The sequence below is a fragment of the Phodopus roborovskii genome, unplaced genomic scaffold (genome assembly GCF_943737965.1).
Source record: "Phodopus roborovskii unplaced genomic scaffold, PHOROB, whole genome shotgun sequence".
In the NCBI taxonomy this organism is placed as follows: domain Eukaryota; kingdom Metazoa; phylum Chordata; class Mammalia; order Rodentia; family Cricetidae; genus Phodopus; species Phodopus roborovskii.
The window spans coordinates 41,491,170-41,506,932 of NW_026125281.1; the positions used below are offsets into that span (position 1 = coordinate 41,491,170).

Consider the following 15,763-nt stretch of genomic DNA (forward strand, 5'->3'; position numbering starts at 1 on the left):
GACTTCCAGGCCAGCCTGGCTACACAAAAAGCAAGATGCTCAGAACCAAAAACGTGTGTGTGGTGTGTGTGTGTGTGTGTGTGTGTGTGTGTGTGTGTATGTGTTCATGCATGCATGTGTGAAGGCGGGGTTAAAGGAGTCCACAAAACCCAGCTAAGTGATTGACAGGTATTAATCAGGGGAGCACTCACACAAGAATGGTAAATATGGTAAATAACCGCTGTTGTCTTCCTGCTCCTGAAGATGCAGCCTCTGCCCTTCAGGGTTCTCCAACCACAACCCGAGAGAGAGCTCGAGCCGGTCCCTCCTCTTCCTTATAAGGGGTCACATCCACACACCTGAAGCCATACCTCTAGGGTGTGACCACCACTCCACATGCACTGGTGGAACAAGGTGCCACTACACGGGAACTCATGTGTGTGTGTGTGTGCACGCGCCTGTGTGTATGTGTGCCTGTGTGTGTGTGCGTCTCTGTGTGTGTGTGCACACGCGTGTGCGTGTGTGTGCACCTGTGTGTGTGTGCGTCTGTGTGTATGTGTGCCTGTGTGTGTGTATGCACCTTTGTGTGTGTCTGTGTGTGTGCGCGCGCGCCTGTGTGTGTGTATGTGTGCGCCTGTGTGTGTGTGTGTGTGCGTGCGCGCGTGCGCACCCGTGTACACAGGTAAAGATGAGAGGACAGCTTCCTGGACTCAGGTCTCAGCTTGAGTGAGATGTGTCTCCTAGTCTGGCCGCTGGCTGCTCAGCCCCCAGCTGGTGGTACGTGGTCTTGCAGGTACGTGGGTTGGGACGTGGTCTTGCAGGAGGGACCTACGCTGGGTACAAGCTTTAAGACTGCGAAGCCCCATGTTCTCACTTTGCCGTCTGCACTTCCTGCTGTGGTTCCAGATGTTGGTGCTCAGTTGCGGCTGCTGTCAATCCTGCCTGCTGCTAGGCTTCCCAACAGTGATGGCAGCACACTCTTCAGCCTCTGGACCCCGAAGTACAAATAAACCTTTCTGTAAGTTGCTTTGGCTGTGGTGTTTTACCATAGCGATAGAAAGTGACCCGGTTTCTGGGACTGAACTCAGATCCACAGGCTGGTGGGTTGTGAGCATCACCCTTATATTCTGGATCCGATAACCCCAGATCTAAATTCCTTCTGTAAGTTTTAACATTTTATTGACTACTCTCGGCCATATACATAATATATATAGTATAATACATAATTAATATGTTATATAGCTAATGTATATGATACATACAAGAAACTTATGAAGAAGTTCTTAAAACTTTTGGTCTCAGAACCCCCTTTTTTAAAATTTGTGTATTTTGGTTCTTTGAGACAGGGTTTCTCTGTCTAGCCATGTCTGTCCTGGAACTCACTCTGTACACCAGGCTGGCCTTGAACTCACAGAAATCTGCCTGCCTCTGCCTCTTGATTGAAGAATCCAATAGCAAATAGCAAATAGTAAATAGCAAAAACAAAACAAAAGAAAAAAAATCGCTTTAGGGTCCACAAGATAGCTCAATGGTTAAGGGCACTTGCCATTAAGCTTGGTGTCTTGAGTTCAATCCCTGGAGTCCACATGGTCGAAGCAGAGAACCGACAAGCAAGCCGTCCTCTGCCCTCCAGGGGTGCTGAGGCACACATACTTACATAGTTAAAACAATTGGTTGACTATTTCAAAGTTCACTTAGAAAGTAAAACAAAAATTTTAAGTATCAACCCATTGCACATTAAAACAGCCTTTTAAGAATATAAGATGACAAAGCTTTATGTGTGTCTTAAAAGACTCCTGCATTCTTATGTGCTTGTACAACACTGCTTACGGCATGCTTTGGTGGCAGCATACAGAAAGCTGAGCCACAGAAGTACGTATTTGGAAAAGGAAGACAGTTATTCATGTGCATGCTTTATGTTCTCCCAGGCCTCTGATAAGTGACAGTTTCTCAAGGGTAGTGGGAGTGTGGGGTAAAAACTAATTTTTAAAATGTACGGTGTGTTTAGGTGAGCATGTGTCACGGGCATGTGAGGAGCAATCAGAGAGGACAGTTCTGTGGAGCTGTCTCTCCCTTTTTCTCTGGGGCCCCAGGGGTCAAACGCAGGTAGGCTGTGTGGCATGTGCTTTATCACCCGCCACTCACCCCAGACCAGCTGTAGCTGTATCAGGGGCTTGGACAGGGTGTCAAGGGGGAGCACTGGGGACGAAAAATTAATAAAGAGATAAGGAAAGGGTCAAGAGTGGGGTCAGGAGGGTTTCAAGGGTTGACAACCTAGGCCAGTGAGTATACCAACGGCAAATTTTATTTTCATACCCCCAAATGGGGAAGCAGAAGATAAGGCGGATTACAGGGAGCTCAGAACATCAAGTCCCCTTCAGCAAGCTATATTCCGGGATTGCAAACAAAGCATTTCACTCTCGGTGTCTGGGACATTTAACCGCACACATACAGACCACAGCCACTGGAGCCTCTGGGCCAGTCCACGCAGGCCTTGCCTGGCATCGCCCTGGCACACCCTGGCTAGAGGACCGGTAAAAGGACCACGCTCTATCATCACTGGAGTCTCCACTCCAGTCTACACTGCAACTGCCAATGACTTTCCCAGGAAAGATGCATTGCCTCCCTTTGTGACTTGAGTGTGGGCATGTGCACACCAGTGCGGAGGCGTTAGCAGGCCAGAGGCATTGGGTCTCCTGCAGCCGGAGCTGCAGGCAGCTGTGGTTCCATTGTTGTGGCTGGGAACTGAACTTGGCTCATCTGTTCATAACCACTGAGCCATCTTTCCAACCTGCTCAATAGCCCTTTAATAGACACAAGAAACCTTTTAAAAGAGCTGTGGTGGCCACTCTTGGTTGTCCATTGACAGCTGAAACACAAACTACTGGGCACTCCTGAGAGGGATTTTCTCAAAGGTTACTCTAAGTTCCAGCTGCGCTAGCTACAAACAGGTCAAGGGAGGGACCCTTTTGCCTGCTTCTCCTCACTCTGGCTGCCAAGTTCATTTGTTCTGGTGCTGGGCATCCCTTCACTGATGTTGAAAGCAACTTCCTCAGAACTGCACCGCCCCCCCTGAAAACCAGCAGCTCTCCTCCAGGCCTCCAGCATCAGACTGGGACTGCGGAGACATCTGGCCCTGTCGACCTTCAGCTACCGGCTCAGCCGTTGTTAGCTTCTGCAGCTCACGTCCTGTAAACCACTCGAAGAAACCCCCTTACGCGTTTTCATTCTGCCAGTTCTGGTCCTTGAGAGAACCTTGACCACGAGAGCAGCTCTACGTGTGCTGCAGAAGGGAGTGGGGTGCAGAGTCCCCACACGCCCCCGTTGAACCACATGTGCACACCCTTCCCAGCAGGACTACTTAGGGAGCTGTGGCTACAGCCTGTGCCTTGACACAGTAGCAACACAGATCTTACCACACAGACGTCATTTCTTCAGGTGCTAACCCTGAGGGTGATAGCAGGCATGGTTCTCGTTTCCAGTTTTCGGAGGTACTTCTGTTTTCCACGACAGCAGCTGTGCTGACATAGTTTGCCAGTATCAGCCCCTCCTCTGCCTCCCTCCTCTGATGGCTATGTGACAGCTGAGGTGGGATTTCACTGTGCAGCATGCTTTTCCATGAACAGTTTGGGCATTTGTATGCAGCCTTTAAAAATGTTTGCTCCAGGTATTTTGCCCATTTTTAATACTTTCTTAGTGTTGAGTTCCTTATAAATTTGGATATTAAAATTTATCACATGCATGATTTGCACACCTTTTTTCCTATTTTGCTGTGCTATTATTTTAGATCTTGATTTTCTTTTTTAATATATAGGGACTACTGTAGACTTTTAGTTCTGCTCTGTTACTATAACTGACGCCTTTTCGGTCTGCTAAGTACTTTAAGTTCTGCTGTCTGATGCCATTGTTGAGTGTGCCATTATGTATTACAGCACACATGTGTTTTACACATGGATCCCCTTGACAAACTGGCCCATCTACCATACACTGACCTTCTTTTCGGTTTTTAACTTAGTTTAATTCATCTAAATGTAGCCTTTTTTGGGGTTGATTTTCTTTTCATACACAAGTATCTGTTTCCACCCCCCCCCCCCACTTGTAAACTTTGTCTTTAAAAGCAGTTGCTTACTCAGTTGCAATACTCAGGCATGAAGCTGAGTATTGTTTAAATCTATTCAATGGTGTGTATTCATCTGTGCTTGTGTATGTGAAGGTGGGAAGCTACTTTTGGATGATCTTCCTCTACTACTTTTCATCTTCTTTTTGAGGCAGGGTCTCTCACTGAACCTAGAGCTCACCTTTCTGGGTAGTCTGGCTGTCCAACAAGGCCAGAGGTCTCCTGGTCTCTGTTCCCCAGCATTAGGGTTATGGGTGGGCACTGCCACCCCAGCTCTTAGGTGGGGGCTGGGAATCCAAACTCTGGCCTTGGTGCTTACACAAAGATCTAGGTACCCACTGAGCATCTCCCAGTCAGTCAATGATTTTGATTAGATGCTTTAGTTCATTTATTTAGTAAACATATTGGAAGTCGAGCATCCTCACTATTTTTATTTTTAAAGACTGGGTTTCTGTGTAGTATTGGCTATCCTGCAACTCGCTGTGTAGACCAGGCTGGCCTTGAGCTCATACATGAGACTTCCATACCCAACCTCCTGTGATGTTCAGTCAAAACAAAGGCATAATAAAAATATATGCTACCTTTCAGCTAATGGTTAATTTGCACAAATTAGACAGGTTCCATCCCTAAGACACTCATTTGCATATGCAGATACTCTAATGTCCAGACCCTGAGACACTTCTGTAGTATTTCAGGTCAGAGATCTGAACCTGTGTATACAGGCAAGAGTTGTGCTCTTATTTGGGTCCTGCAAAGCCATTGGCTGTCTTCCGTGACTGGGTCATCTTCTTTGCCAGCAGTGGTCATTTGCTTTACTCTTTATCTTCTGTGTACCCACTGGCTGTATATAGCCCAGTGGTTATTTTTAGGGAGTAACAACTTTGTGTAAACTACTCTGGACTTTTACCATACCCTTGCCATTTTTATTGCTCGTCATAATTCACCCTCTCATGTCATGTACCCACTAACAGTAGTGCCGCACCTGTCACTATAAACGCCTCATCTTCCTGATGCCCATGCTAGAGCCAGATGGCTGCCACGACCACTCCACCAGGCTCGCTCCTCGGCATTCCCATAGTGTAATGACGGACCGCCACCTACACCAGCGTTGTGTCTGACGGACAGCTCTGCCATTTAGCTGGGTTTTTGTTCCCCCCCCCAGAATGGTGACTAGGTCGTACCGGCCCACTCTTCTAGCACTGAAATCTTGATGGTAAAATTGGAACATTTTGTGTGGTATTGCGCACCTTTTTCTTGTGTAGGATCCTGCCAGTGTTTGGCAGTTGGACAGCTACAGTGTAATCCATCCCAATCAAGTATGATCTGTGACTTTGCATCTTTCTGTACCTGGATTTTTAAAAATATTCCCCCCCCCCCAGGATTGGGGCATGTCTAGCTGTTATTCCTTTAAGTGTTTTTTCTTCCTTTAAGAGTGTATTCTGTATTTTCACTTGTGACGTTGGCTCATAAACTGTGTAGGATTTCCTTTCCTCACATGATTTTTTTTTCCCTCTGTGACTTTATACTTTGTATCTGTGGCCTGGCCCACTAGTTATATAGTGTTTTCATTGTACTAGGTGGGCATTGCAAGTACTCTTGTGATGATTTTAAGTGGAGTTTGGTATCTTTTGGATCCAGCTGCCCACAGATACCACAAAAACAGTTTCCTTGTTACATGTTCCTGTGATGCTCTGCCCAAAAGCAAGCAGCCAACCAATCATAGATAAACAGTCCCCCCAACTTAGGCAAGAAACACTTTTTATAGGATGAGTATCAAGCTATTTTATTACAGTAATGTAAAGCATATTTAACATAATATTCCAATTTTCACTTTGTCACTTGTTTAATTTTGTTGCACTGTTATCTTCTGTTTAATTTTCCTTCGAATTATTATTCTGAATAACTTTCATATGTTAATAGTTTGGAGCTCTCTAGCTACCTGGGAAGTAAGGAGGGAGGGGTGGAGGGAGGGAGAGAGGGAGGGCAGGCATTGGTGAGAGGTATAATGCCCCAGTACTAGTGGGAACAGCTGGCGGCTGAGGTAGTCTTGGTAGACATTGTAAGGTCCTCAGAGCTCTGTACCGTGTGATTAGCTCAGGGTTTGTAGGTCTTCACTTGGAATGTCTTCTGGAGTCATTTCGTACCCCAGAGGTCATCACTGAGGCTTTTCAAGGTGCGGGGTCCAGCTTGCGGTGACATCACTAGTTTGTGAAAGGTGCCTGTGGAGAGGCTCTGGGTCCACAGACTGAAGCAGGGCTCTCAGACTGGGGCTCCTGTGACAAGCTCAGGACAGTATTTAGCTATGACCCGTGAAGCAGCCAAGGACTGGGAAGAAGGTCTGCGACACGCACATGGCTGCAGTGGCTGCAGTGTGAGGGTGAAGTCTGTACTCTCTGGACCCGCATGGGCCAGCATTAGTAAAGAGGCTCAGTACACAGTGGCCTCCTAAGAGAGTAGCACCAATGTTGCATGTCTAGGCCTGGAGGCACGGTTTGAAGCAAGGCCTCAGTCCCACTGACAGACAGCTGGGCTAGCACTTTAAATGTACACGTGGCTTGAGGGTCCATGGCGGAAAGAAGCTCCGGGGATGTCTCCCGTGTCAGAAGCATAGGTAGGCATGGTGCAGCCTCAGAGCTTACACCAGGAGTGCCGTGAGTTTGTGTGGGAGAGATAGCAGCATCTGGTTCCTGGAGTAAATTAAGTGGCTGCGGGGGTGTCACCTCTGGTGGAAACGGATGGCTGCTAATGTGCTGCAAAAGAAACTGCACCCAAGAATATTGAGACCCCAAGGGAAAAGCCTGTGCCAAGAAGCGGCACTTTTTGTTGTGAGACTAAACAATTCAGGGTCTGGCCTACGTGTAAAAGCAGGCCTTTACTGTACAAGCAAGAGGGTTATATAATAAAACAGGAACTTCTGTGAACATTCAACAAAACACTACAAACTCTGAATGGAGGATGATTTTATTCTAAAAATACATCTTAGTAACAATGAAATACCAAAATTGGTCACTATAGAAAAAAGGGTAACAAGAGTTTGCTAATCTTTTCCCTGAAGATACAAAATTATTACACCATAAAATATGTCACCAACTCTCTCATTTCCTTTTATGGAATTGCCGAAGTAGAATTTAAAGCCAGAGGAGCTTAGTCCGGTGCCCACCTGAACATCTAGGATGTGTTATCTTAACATGCACATTCTGTAGGAAAGCTAGCAGAGACAAGCATTTGCTCAAGCCAGTCTTGAAAGACAAGTGGCCAATTTGGGCAGGTTAAAAAGAAACCCCTTCAACAAAGGTCCTGGCATTTAAGAGTAACAAATTAGAAAAGCCATAATAACATTACTTTTAACCCCTCATCAGTGGAAACTAAGAGGCACATAAAGACGGTGCTTTAAGGAAGTGGGTCTCATCTTCAAAGTGCTAGAGACAGGCAGTCAAGGACATCTTCGGCTGGCACTGAAGGGCCAGGGATGCAGCAAACAAAGACGTTAGACCTGAAGGCCCTCACCACCCCCTACATCCCGAAGACAGACAAGCGGCCAACGACAAAGACTGGTCTCCTTTCGGTCCAGCCTCGAGACTGGCCTAACCCTTGTCCCATTCCTAGTGCTCCCCCTCCTCTCTGTGCTAGCGTAGATCTGAGCGGTCCATGATGGCCCTAATCCACAGCAAGGGGGAATGATTCTCACTTATATGAAAAATTCTTGGTAGTTTGCACTTTTTAAAAACCAGAAGCAGATTACAAAAGTTATACTTACACTTGTAACTATAACAGGTGTGCACTCATTAGGACATTTTTGGCTTATTTATAAACTGTCTGAAACTGCTGTAATTTCTTTTGGCCCTCTACAGTAGAAATATTATATTAGTATTTTGTGACTAAACCCCTCCTTTGTTAAACATGACCCTGAGTTTGACCTGGGATATAAACTATAGAACTTAAGACCACAGAGACACGGGCTGCTGCGGTGACCAGACAGGGTTTTTCCTGCAAACACCAGGGTGCAGCTTCCCTTTCCAGGGCTGAGGAGTGGCCTGGGGATGAGCAAGGGGAATTTACTCCAAAATATAGCTTAGTATAAAAATACAGCATCTCTACCCCGGGGGTTTAGTGGCCCTGGGGGTGGCTTCCCAGTCCCTGGTTTAGTGGCCCTGGGGGTGGCTTCCCAGTCCCTGGTTTAGAAACAATATTTTGCCATCGATACAGACTTCTAACACTGATTTGGAAATCATATAATGGGGACTTTTAAAAAGGTGTTTTACATTCCATTACAGGTCTCTATATATGGGAAGCAGCTCTAAATTGATTAAAAAAGAAAAAACATTCGCTACAACTCAAATTGGCAGGTGCCTGTGAACAGCGGTTTTGAGCGGTGTGACAGGTCTCCATGGCAGCAGACTGCGTGCTTTCCTGCAATGCCAGGCCGGCTGCTGCAGCTTTTCTCAACCATACAGAACAGAAGGCACATCAGCCAGGACAGCTGAAAAGGGGAGGTGAGTAAAGGCCACGCTCCACAGCGCTCTGGTGGCCTTTAACACGCGCATGGTGTTGTGGGGGCTGTGTCGGGGCGCGAGTTCTCTGCATCAACCCTGACTTTAAACCCTCAAATGCTGACTCTTCCTTACCGTGCACTGGCTAGCCGAGCTGTGGAGCCCCAGGTGTGAATTAGGGCACACCCAGCTCTGCATGGCGCTCAGGTTCTTCACGCCATCAACAAAGACACAGAAGGTGGAGTGTTGTGGCAGGCTGTGTACGCCACAGGACCCTGCCCCCGGGACAATCAGTGCCACGCACACACTCCCAAATGCAGGACTTGTCTTGCCCTGGCTTTCTAAAGCAAATGTAATCACCGGATAAATTACCCATTAGTTCCCAATAGTCACTGAACCGCCCAGACCACACCCTTTACCTTTAGTAATGAGGGATTTCCAGATATTCATGGAACACACTGTTCATTTTATGCATGGCTTGCTTATACTATTTCCAAGAAAATAATATTTTAAACTAATATAAACCAAACTAATTGATAGAGCTGCAGTCTCTTCTTCCTTTAAATGATGGCATCATGTTCCTCACTGTAAGATATATAAAGTTTTAATTACTGTAAAATTTGTGTTTGTAAGGAAGGTAACACTAGAACAATTTCCATTTTCACAATCAAAATTAATTATTGCTGCTCAGCATTAAGTTTTATGCACACCCAGTACGCTGCAGTGGTTAACATTGCCAAACAGGCCCATAGTCAAGTCCCTGTGACTTTTCCTAGGTCACATGTCATTATCTGGTCACGTACATACAAGGGAAAGGGTATAATTAGGAGGTTAGGCAACTGTAGCAACTTTCAAGCTAGGATCAAGTCCCAGAACACCACACATGGCACACAGAGCTGTGCATACAGTAGTAACTTCTATTAGCAGGGAAGATTTTCTTGTGTCCGTGTCTACCATAAAAAAGTAAAAACCATGTTTTTATCAAAAGTGCTCCTTGGTACTGCAGACATACATACACAGGGCAGGTGAACTAAGTCACTAGGCTGATAAGACCTGGTATGTCATTTCTTATGACGCACGGTGAAAGCAAAAACTCAGAAGGCATTTGCTAAATGTTGGCAGAACAGTGTTTGATGTCAGGGAAAGCCCACAGGTGTGCTTTCATTTGTGAGCAAAAGTCTGCACATGAGCAGAGCAGAAGTCTGTCCCTGGGAGGACTCTGGTACTGGTCACGCTAAAGCTATGCAGAATGGCCAAACTTACATGCTTCGATACCGAATGCCTCTCCTTGAATAATACATTTTGCATCCAATGTAGAGGACAGACAGAACTCCCAGCGTTAACACTATTCCTCCAACAAAGCTGCCGGCGTCAAACTTTGATCCTTTGCTTTTGTCAGGATGAAGAGTTGTTGTTACTAAAAGGAAACAAAACAGACTGTATTTTAAAACAGTGCATGTCCTGAAGTCTGAGTGTCTACATAAGAATGCTGAAGTGGGCAGGCGGGAAAATCTGGGCACATGTTTTTGCAGGATGGGATGCTGGCTTGAACATTTAACAACTGATTTTTACAACACAGAAAAAGGAAGTCATTTTAGTACACACTGGTTATCGATGTCTTCAAGCTGCTGTGGCCTGTGGTCATCAGGGCGGTCGACGTGTGGGTTGAGTTTGGAGAAGCACTTGCTTTGGGTGTGGCGTTTGAGGCAGTGGGGGTCATGTGTGGGGAGACCCCTGGTGTTGATATTTTAGCAATAGTTGCAGGCGTCACAGTGACCACTGAGACACTTCTCGGCACCCCTGAAGTCACGGTACTACTGTTAACCTCACTGGTCTGGTTGGAAGCCACGGTGGTATTCTCTGGAAAAAAAAAAAAAAAAAAAAAAGATGCCAAGAATTAAATTGTTAGGATCCAGAGTAAAAGACCTCACACACTGATACCTGTCTGACGAGGGAGGCAGGACAGTTGTGCCAACCACGGAACGCAAACTGTCAAGGAAGCCAGGCCCACATTTACACAGCGGGAAGTTTTGTGAGGGTATAAAAGAGATAAATGAGCCATGTCTGAATACGAATGCTGCACCACACTTCCTATTACAATTTAAGTTTTTGTTTTTTTCTCCAGGCTGGCCTTGAACTCACAGAGATCTGCCTGCATCTGCCTCCCGAGTGCTGGGATGAAAGGCTAAATTTTAGGTGTTTAAAAGACACTTTTTTTGTTTGTGTTTTGGAGCCAGGGTCTTGCTATGTAGCCCAGGCCAGCCTTGGGCTTTGTGGCAATCCACTGCAGCCTTCCTGAGTGCTGGGATGACAGGTCCCCTTATAACCTGTGACAAACCATTTCTGGTCTAGAAGAAGCAGCCCTGAGTGAAAGTGGAAAGGTTTTTAAGTTTAAGGTTCTCTGCCACATTGTTTCAAGGCCGCTGAAGACAGCGAGTAGCTGCAGATGTCCAAGTCACTGTAGGACAAGAACAAGCAGGGTTATTCTTTACAAGGGGAAACTTGCTGTGGTGACTCTGGGAATGCCAGGCCACCACAGTTAGGTGACAGGGTCACAGGTAGAGGGATGTGCTTCTGAGAGCTGCACATCTCAAAGCCAGTTCTGAAGAGGTGGTTTACAGGGCCAACAACTCGCTCATGCCCGGTTTGCATTCTCTGATGTGAAATATGGCATGCATGAGAAAGAGACAGACAGTAAAGCTCCCAACAACAAAGGTCTCCTGTGCGGCTTATTCAGTAGGCCAGGACCAAGTCCTTCCACACTCACACCCAAATGCCATCACTGAAGTTCTTGAGATGCACAGGTCTTACAGTGCACACGTGTGTGTATGTCTCTGTGTGTGCGTGTGTATGTATGTGTGGTATCTGAGGGTAGGAGGGTGGGTGGTTTGTGTGTGTGTCTGTGTGAGACTGTGTGTGTGTCTGCGTGCGTGTGTGTGTGTCTGTGTCTGGCTGTGTGTGTGTGCATGTCTGTGTGTATGTCTGTGTGTGTGTCTGTCAGGCTGTGTGTGCGTGTCTGTGTGTGTCTGCGTGTGTGTGTCTGTGCATGTCTGTGTGTATGTGTCAGTGTGTGTGTGTGTCTGTGTATGGTGTGTGTGTGTCTGTGTGTGGTGTGTGTGTGGTGTGTGTGTATGTCTGTGTGTGTGTCTGTGTCTGTCTGGCTGTGTGTGTGTCTGCGTGTGTGTGTCTGTGCATGTGTGTGTGTCTGTGTGTGTATGTCTGTGTATGTGTCTGTGTCTGTCTGGCTGTGTGTGTCTGTGTGTGTGTGACTGTGTGTATGTGTCAGTGTGTGTGTGTGTCTGTGTGTGGTGTGTGTGTCTGCGTGTGTCTGTGTCTGTCTGGCTGTGTGTCTGTGTGTATGTGTGTGTGTCTGTGTGTGTGTGTGCGTGTGGTGTGTGTGTGTCTGTCTGGCTGTGTCTGTGTGTGTATCTGTGTGTATGTGCGTGTGTGTGTCTGTGTGTGCGTGTGTGACTGCGTGTGTCTGTGTGTGTGTCTGTGTGTATGTGCATGTGTGTGTCTGTGTGTGTGTCTGTGTGTGTGTGCATGTGTGTCTGTGTGTGTATGTGCGTGTGTGTCTGTGTCTATGTGTGTGTGACTGTGTGTGTCTGTGTGTATGTGCGTGTGTGTGCCTGTGTGTGCGTGCGTGTGTGTCTGTGCATGTGTGCGTGTGTGTGTGCATGTGTCTGTGTGTATGTGTATGTGTGTGCGTGTGTGTGTGTGTGTGTGCTTGTCTAGACCTGTGAGGCACTCTGACTTCAGAAGACGGTGTAGTTCATTTCTGGCCGGCTCTCCATCCTTGCTGCATTTCTCCTCATAGACAGTAAAGCTGGAGAAAAGTCATCACTGGGCGGACCTTCTTGCCCCGTCAGCACCGTTGCTGTTATAGAGAAATTGTGACTCCGTACGTCACCATCCTGTCTCCCACAACTATGCGTAGAGGCCTTGAGTATTTCAAGCTTTACGGTACGGGCTGGTTTTACGGACACTGCTTCTCCACAGCCAGTTCTTAAGTCCTGATGACCTGCCGGCGCGTGACCTCCCGAGCTCACTTCTCACTGAGTTCCCCCATGCTGCACTTGAACTAACCTCTTATTATCCAATCCTGCATACGAAAACATCTAATCACATTTAAAGTGCTACGTGGATTCTACTGTGATGACTAAATACAGTGAACGGCGGTCTTCATCCCTGTCGCTCAACAGAGCGGCCTCTGCGGAATAAAGCAATAAACAGCCTGCTGTCTGCCCACTGCCCAGTAAGGCATGCAGACCTACAGGGCCGCATGAGCGAAGACAGGGCAGGTGAGCATAGCAGTTCCCTACTCGGAAGATCAACTTACTAGAGAAACAACTAAGTGGCTGGAAATTTCTAAAAACCGGTAAATATGCCAAAGGATAAACCGGCTGAGGTTCAGACTGGAGAGCTGGGATGGAAGAATGCGCTCTTTAAGCCGGTGACTAAACTCTCTTGTTATGAAGCACAGCTAAATGCTATGTGTTTCCCCCCCAGTGACTGTCCCCCCATCTCCATCCCCCCGTGACTGTCCCCCCCACCTCCATCCCCCCCCCGTGAGTGACTGTCCCCCCACCTCCATCCCCCCGTGAGTGACTGTCCCCCCACCTCCATCCCCCTGTGAGTGACTGTCCCCTCACCTCCACCCCCCCATGAGTGACTGACTGTCCATGCCCCCCGTGATCCCCCCATGAGTGACTGTCCACCTAGGCAAGGTCAGCAAAAGCAGCCCTCAGGGCTTGCAAGTCTGGGGCCAGGCAGGGTCACAAGGCAAATCCTGCTTCAAAGGACAAAAAAAAACAATGGGTAACTGGGCTGGGGGAGGGCTCAGTGGTCAAGAGTCGGCTGCCAAGCCTGAGGAACTAGGTTTGATCCCTGGGACCCTCACAAAAAAATGAGAACACTCTTAAGTTGTTCCCAACCTCCACACATGTGCTATGTATAGTACACACACACACACACACACACACACACACACACACACACACACACACACACGTGCGCATGCGCACACACACGCATGTTCAAATACAATGAATAAGACTCAATGAAGTATTTTATATAAATGATAACAATATTAAGCCTGATGTTTTCCTCTTTTCACTGTTAGGACTGATGAGTACATAAATGTGCCAGTTAACTAAGTTGTTCTGGGACAGCAATGTCAGTCGGCCAGCTGGCACTGTTAGGGAGAAACCCTGTCCACCGTCCTTAGTGCCTTGCTCTCCTCTAGTCTCTAAGCCAGTGGTTATTAGCCCTCCTAACCCTTTAATTCTTCACGTTGTGCTGACCCCCAGCCATGAAATTACTTTCACCGCTACTTCCTAACTGTAATGTTGCTACTGTTATTAATTGTAATGCACATATCTGCTATGTGACCCCTGTGAAAGGGCTCATAACCCAATGGGTCGTGTCCCGCGTCCCGCAGGCCGAGAACTGCTGCTCTAAGAAGGCAAGGTTTTGAAACGGCAGGCTAGGGTTAGGTGTTCGCTCCCACCCTCAGCCCATGGAGAGGAAGTAAGAGAGCATAACTTTTCATCAAGACAGGGACTCAGGAAGGCCCAAAGGAAACTATCTGAAGAGTTAGACAGCTTGTGGCCCTGAGATGTGCCGGGGTGAGAGGCTGCTCCAGGAAAGGCTTGTCTATTTGTTTTCCACTCTCTAGATCAGCAAAATTTAGGATGCTCCCTTTACCACTAGCAGAGTGGTTCACAGAACCCGCCAGGGGCGGCCTGCAGGGTGCTGAGGGGATGCAGTGAGCACAGCACGGGAAACCCCGCTGCATGGACTCAGGGAGGGGAGGCCTCAGCAGGACAATCTGCCAGAACCTCCCAGACAAACAGGAGGGTCTTCCAGAAGGTGCCAGCCACTAAACAGCTAAGCGGCTTAAGCCCCTTAAGGCCCTCTGGGCCTGGCCCAGTAACAGAAACAAGAAGGGGGAGGAGAGATTTCTCCAGGTACACGTCTAACTGAGGGGCAGGCCTGTGCTGGCAAATCTAAGGGCCAGTGTGGAATCTCTGTAGAGTTTCACGTTTTGAAATCATGCTCTATGGAAACTGTACCCACTATTTTTATTCAGTGATCTGCACATCTTACCTATGACACCAAACAGGCCCGGGGTGGGTGGGTGTGGCACCAGGAAAGGGTTGTCCACACTCAATGTAAAGGTTTCAGCTACGGTTCTGAAATTCCTATGTGGTCCAGTCTGTGTCAGAATGCAGCCCTGATGTTCAGGGTCTTCACAGAGGTCGTGAGATTCAGGTAAGTTGCCGGGGTAGGCTATGGCCCACTCTGGTTTCTTCTGCACAAGGAAGACTGCCACATACGCATGAAGGCAGAGACCGAAAGGGTGCTTCGGAGGATGGGACTCCAGCCGCGGCCCAAGCGCTCCATGGGGTCAATCCCAGTCTTGGCATTGACCTCTTGAACCTACCTTACCTCATTGATATTCTCACCTCAGGCTCTAGGAACAGGGTTCATCTGTAAACACTGTGACAAGGGACTAAAACTACTCAAAAGCAACCCTGGCCTAGCAGGCAGACCGTGCCCAGAGGTGGTTACCTCTCCAGGCAAGGCAGCCGCCATCATCCCATGAGAACCAGACTCTCTCAGGGGACGACAGTCGGAACTACTTCTTAGAGCAACCTTGATCAGAGACTTGCTTCATTATACACCTCTCTTCCCGTCTCCCTTTGGTAGTAAGCCATGAACTCTAAAGACAAGGCTGGGTCGCCACATCTGTCTGCCCCTCCTCACCCCAACACCACTTTAAACATTAGGTTATGATGGGTGGCTGGCCCTTGTCCTTTGTGATTCCCAGAGATGGCACTTTAACCCTAAAACTGCTTACACTTATAACAGCCAAGAAGCTGCCAGCCAGCAGCAGACCACCAGAGTGTCCAGGGAAGCTTCCTCTCCGGTGCTCACAAGCTCACCCCCTCCCCTCTCAAGGCCCCATTCAGTGGTGGGAAAGAGTACCTGCAGCTATGCAAATGTTGCCAGTGGCTATGCTCAGAGGCTCCCTGCTTCGAGAGAGCTCTAAAGTCACAGGGAGATGAATTTAGTTCAAATGTGAGATCACTGAACATCAATCATCACAGGAAAAAACAGAAGGGAGCTCTCCTGTAACAGCCTTCCAGCAGCTGCAGCGTGGGCAGGAAAGGGC

At 47.8% G+C, this 15,763-nt stretch overlaps 1 protein-coding gene across 1 annotated transcript in view; it reads right to left on the minus strand.

Annotated features, from left to right (window-relative positions):
* Positions 1-7,039: 7,039 nt before the first annotated feature.
* Positions 7,040-15,763, minus strand: part of Tmem123 (transmembrane protein 123) — a 31,904-nt gene continuing 23,180 nt past the window's right edge. The window contains exons 4-6 of the mRNA XM_051199565.1: positions 10,192-10,446; positions 9,850-10,003; positions 7,040-9,171 (exon numbers count right to left, since the gene is read on the minus strand). Of these exons, the coding sequence (XP_051055522.1) occupies positions 9,147-9,171; positions 9,850-10,003; positions 10,192-10,446 (434 nt within the window). The 3' untranslated portion in view covers positions 7,040-9,146. The remainder of the gene's footprint in view (positions 9,172-9,849; positions 10,004-10,191; positions 10,447-15,763) is intronic.